At 63.5% G+C, this 4,196-nt stretch overlaps 1 protein-coding gene across 1 annotated transcript in view; it reads right to left on the bottom strand.

Moving 5' to 3' along the window:
* Window positions 1-1,377: 1,377 nt before the first annotated feature.
* LOC112977481 (chloride channel protein ClC-Kb-like) overlaps window positions 1,378-4,196 on the bottom strand; it is a 4,109-nt gene continuing 1,290 nt past the window's right edge. Inside the window, exons 6-19 of the mRNA XM_026089882.1 lie at window positions 4,102-4,180; window positions 3,888-4,013; window positions 3,672-3,756; window positions 3,440-3,541; window positions 3,272-3,356; window positions 3,000-3,167; window positions 2,828-2,897; window positions 2,623-2,733; window positions 2,296-2,509; window positions 2,068-2,201; window positions 1,900-1,991; window positions 1,701-1,778; window positions 1,518-1,604; window positions 1,378-1,416 (exon numbers count right to left, since the gene is read on the bottom strand). Of these exons, the coding sequence (XP_025945667.1) occupies window positions 1,378-1,416; window positions 1,518-1,604; window positions 1,701-1,778; window positions 1,900-1,991; window positions 2,068-2,201; window positions 2,296-2,509; window positions 2,623-2,733; window positions 2,828-2,897; window positions 3,000-3,167; window positions 3,272-3,356; window positions 3,440-3,541; window positions 3,672-3,756; window positions 3,888-4,013; window positions 4,102-4,180 (1,470 nt within the window). The remainder of the gene's footprint in view (window positions 1,417-1,517; window positions 1,605-1,700; window positions 1,779-1,899; window positions 1,992-2,067; window positions 2,202-2,295; window positions 2,510-2,622; window positions 2,734-2,827; window positions 2,898-2,999; window positions 3,168-3,271; window positions 3,357-3,439; window positions 3,542-3,671; window positions 3,757-3,887; window positions 4,014-4,101; window positions 4,181-4,196) is intronic.

The following is a 4,196-nucleotide window of genomic DNA, read 5'->3' as shown; positions in this document are numbered from 1 at the left end:
TTTGTTATTCTGCCAGTGTTACCTTTTTCCTCTTTTTTTAAAAAAAAACAAAAAACAAAAAACCCCGTAATTTATTATATTTTTTTATATTTATTGAGAGAAATCAAAGATCCTGCCAGATTTCTGCCATTGGAGAGGGGGGGGGAAAAAACAGCAACAAAAAAAACTCCTCCAGGATTCCCCCCCCCCCCTTTCCTCCCCCTGCAATGGTTTAATGGATTTATTGTCGTGGAGTTGATTTTTAATAAAATTGCGCGTTTGTTTTCTAAAAAAATCATGGTCTTCCCCCTCCCTCCGGCAGCAGAGTGACTTGCGGAGATTGACGGCCGGTGGCCCGAGCTGCTGCCCAAATGCCGGCTCGGGGGGGGGGGGGCAGCTTTTCCCAGCCTGGGAGAGGTTTTTAGGGATGCCACAGCTGGAGCAAAAGCACCAGGCACAGGTGGATGGGATTTATCCAGCTTTTTTGCCGGCGGTCCGCCCGGATCCGTGCTGGCAAGGCGGGAAAAACCGGGCGCGGGACTCCCGCCTGGGGCTTCCTTGGCTCTGCAAGCTGGGGGGGGGGGGGAAGTTTTTAAAAAAAAAAAAAAAGGATTTTTTTCGTTTCTTTTATGGATTTTTATTATTATTATTGTTTCTGCAAAACCAACCGCAGGCTGAGCCGGACCCGGAGCCGGCTCACCGGGCCTGGAAAATAACGGGGAGGAGAAAGCCCGGAAAGGGGGTTTCTGAGTGGAGCCGCCGGTGGGTTTCGCAGCCCCGGCGGGACAGGGAGGAAAAGAGCATTTTTGGGGGCAGAAAGGAGCCGGGAACTGATATTTGCTAAGTGCCTCTGGGGATTTTTGGGGCCTTTCCCAGGCTTCGGAGCAGCTTTTTTCCTGGATTCACCTCACTGCCGGCCCGGACATGCCCGGCGCCCCGGCGGAGGCGGGTGAGCGCTGGGTGCGGCTGCGCGGAGAAAAACGCCCATAATTATGGGATTTGGAGCCTGTTTGGGGGGGATGGAAACTGAGGTGCCCGCTGAGACCGGGGCACTTCGGTGCACGTCCGGGGGGGGGGTTGCGGCGGCGAGGGCAGCCAGCGGTTGTTCGCCCGCTGCTTGGGCGGCATCCATCCGTGCGATGAGCGTCGCGGTCTCAGCCCCGGCGTGCTCTCCAGGCTCATCTTCAGCTTTCTCCTGGCGGCGGCAAGGAGGAGGGAGGCGGAGGAAGGTCGCGGCTGGGCGAGGACGGGGGCCCCGGCGCCGGGCGCTCGGAGCGTTGAAAGCAAGGGAGCTTTAAAGAGGCTTTAAGGGAGTTTCGGCCACTTTCCGATTATTTTTTTGGGGAGGGGGGACACTTTTTACCAACTCGAACCCGCTGGCGGCTGGGAGAACCGGCGTCACTTGGGGTCAGTGAGCTCCTCGATGGCTCTCCGCAGCTGGAAGAGACGGAGCAGGGGCAGCCGGCACGTTGACCCCCCCCCCCCCCCCCCTGTCCCCAGCCCGGTCCCCCCCCCCCCGCAGCGTGCCCCAGCCTCACCTCGGCCCGCGTCACCGCTCCCGCCAGCTCCCCGTAGCGGGTGACGAAGAGGCGCTGCAGCTTCAGCAGCTCGAAGAGGTGATGCGCCTGCCAGGGGACGGACGTGTGGATGGACGGACAGACGGATGGGGTCCGGTTCCCCCCCCCCCAAATCCATCTTCCACCCCCCTCCGCAGCCGGTACCTGGTGCAGCGAGGTCCAGGGCGAGAGCTGCAGCATGACGGGCTCGATGGCGCAGTCGTCCCCCACTGTCCCTGCTGGCTGCGAGGGAGGAGGGTGACACAGGGTGACACCGGGAAAAAGCAACACGCGATGGGGGGGGAGAAAAAAAAAAAAGGGGAAAAAAAAAAAAAAAAAGAGGTTTCGGGGGGGGTCTCCCCACCTTCTCACCCAGCGGCGCCCCGGCGTCCCCACGGCACTGCACGAAGGCCACCAGCTCGGTGCGTCTCACTGTCCCCACCAGCGTGGGTGCCGCTGCGGAGGCACGAGTGAGGGTGGGCAGCGCGGGAACGGGGTGGGGGGGGTCCCCCCCCCCGCCGCCCGCCACTACCTGCGCTCTCCACCACGGGGTACTCGGCGTCACCGGAGGCTGTCAGGGCTGCCAGGACCTCGGCGAAGCCGGCCKCCTTGGCCAGGGACACCACGCGGCGGTTCATGAACTCCTCCGTGAGCACCCGGTAGGAGCTGGGGCGGGAGCGCGGGAAAAAAACCTTAAGAAAGGCAAAAACACCCCCAAAAAAACCACCCCCCCAGACCCGGGTGTGCGCGGGAGCCTTACGCCATGTGCCGGCTGCGGATGGGCGGCAGGTAGGGCAGCTTCTTGACGATGATGGTGCCGGCGTAGAAGGAGGGCTGCCACTTCTGCGCCACGCCGTTGGCGGCCAGCACGGCCAGGGTGACRGGCAGCGCGTGCGCCAGCTGCCCCGTGGCCTCGCACACCAGCAGCGCCGTCGACACCGAGTGCGTCACCGAGCCCGAGAACGCCGCCGCCCCTGCCGCAAAGACCCGGCAGGCTCRGCGCACGGGTGCCCCAACCCCACACCCCCCTCCCCCAGGAAAAATTTATTATTATTATTATTATTAATTTGGGGGGGGGGGGACCTACCGGCCAGCGCGTAGCCACCAGGGATCACGGGGCGAATGCCACCCTCCGCGTTGATGCCCTGGGGGAAGAGCGCGGCCACCGTCTCGCCCGCCAAGCGCCCCACGGCGGCTCCTGCAAAAAGGGGCGGGGGGAGATGGTGTTGAGCTGGGAATGGGGGGGGACAGACCGGGCTGGATCCCGCTGGATGCGGCCCCCGTTGACTCACCGTACACGAAGATGGGCATGAAGTAGCCGGCGGGCAGGGGCAAGGTGGTGGCCAGGATGAGCATCCAAAACTAGGAGAGGGACAGTGAAGCAGGGGAGCAGCCTGCCCCTGCCATGCCRGGGCTCCTCTCCCCTAGATGGGGGGATGATTTTGGAGGGGGGGTGGGAGCTACCTTCATGAGCAAGAAGAAGGCCAAGGTGCCGAAGAAGGGGACGGAGGGGTGGCACCACTCCTGCCAGAGGCGCCGGGGCTCGCCGGGGCTGGCCGGTGAGGCGTTGCGGGCCAGCTCGCCCCAGGTGCGGTTGTCGAAGAGCGACACGAGGTGCTCCTTCATGGTGAGCTGGGATGGACGCACGGACAGCCAGGCCCCCCTGCCGCTTGAGTCCCATGGAGAGGGGGGGGGGGAGAGATCCCCCCGCCTCCAAAACCCAGCCCCATGCTTACCCTGGACGCCATGAACTGCCCCAGACTTGGGGGGAAGGTGATGGAGGCGAGCAGCAGCACCACCAGGACCGTGTAGACGGGCTTGCTGCAGGGCGAMAGGACGCCCAGTTCAGCCCAGTTTGGCCCAGTTCGGCCCAGTCTGAACCCCCACCCCACCCCGAAACCTACTCGGTGGCCAGCAGCTTGGCCGTGAGCTTGTTATCCTTGACGTAGCCCAGCAGCCAGCGCTGGCAGAAGAGGTAGGCGCAGCCGATAACGCCGCAGGCGCCCCTGCCGAAAAGAGAGGAGACAACCTGGGTGTGGGGCTGGGAATGCCAAAACGGCCCCGGAAACGCACATCCCTGCCGTCCCCAGGAAAAAAATGAATGTTTTTCCTGTGCCYGGCCAGGCCCTTCCTTACCCCAGGGCAATGAAGAAGAAGGTCTCTGGGAGATCGAAGGGGAAGTCGATCTTGAAGTCAGTCTTGAAGAGGGCCACAATGGTTTCTGGGAGGAGGAAGGAGAGCCCAAGGGGCGCATGGAGGTGTCCCCAGGGGGCCCACGCGTGCCTCCACGCCGCCGTTCCCGCGCCCCGTCCGGCACCATTCCCGTGCTCCCCCCCGCCCCACCGCCTTCACCTTGCTCGCTGTTGAAGACGGCGAGGAGGCGAAACGTGAAGGCGCCGCAGGTAGCGGCGAAAAAGCCCCGCCAGTAATCCCGCACGGCGAAGTGGGACGACATCACCTCGATGCTGAAGAGCACCCCTGGGTGCGGGCGAGAACATCCCGTTGGCGCYGCCGCCACCGCCGCCGGAGTCCCCCCACCCCCGGGCCGCGGGCGCTGCGCTCTCACCGCTGATGGGTGCCCCGAAAACCGTGGCCACCCCGACAGCCTGGGCCGCCACCAGCATCTCGTTCTGCTTGAACTTGTCCTGCGGAGGAGTCAGC

Source organism: Apteryx rowi, unplaced genomic scaffold (genome assembly GCF_003343035.1).
Source record: "Apteryx rowi isolate R43461 unplaced genomic scaffold, aptRow1 scaffold_835, whole genome shotgun sequence".
Lineage (NCBI taxonomy): Eukaryota > Metazoa > Chordata > Aves > Apterygiformes > Apterygidae > Apteryx > Apteryx rowi.
Note: the sequence above shows the minus strand (reverse complement) of the source record. Positions and strands in the feature narration are given on the sequence as shown.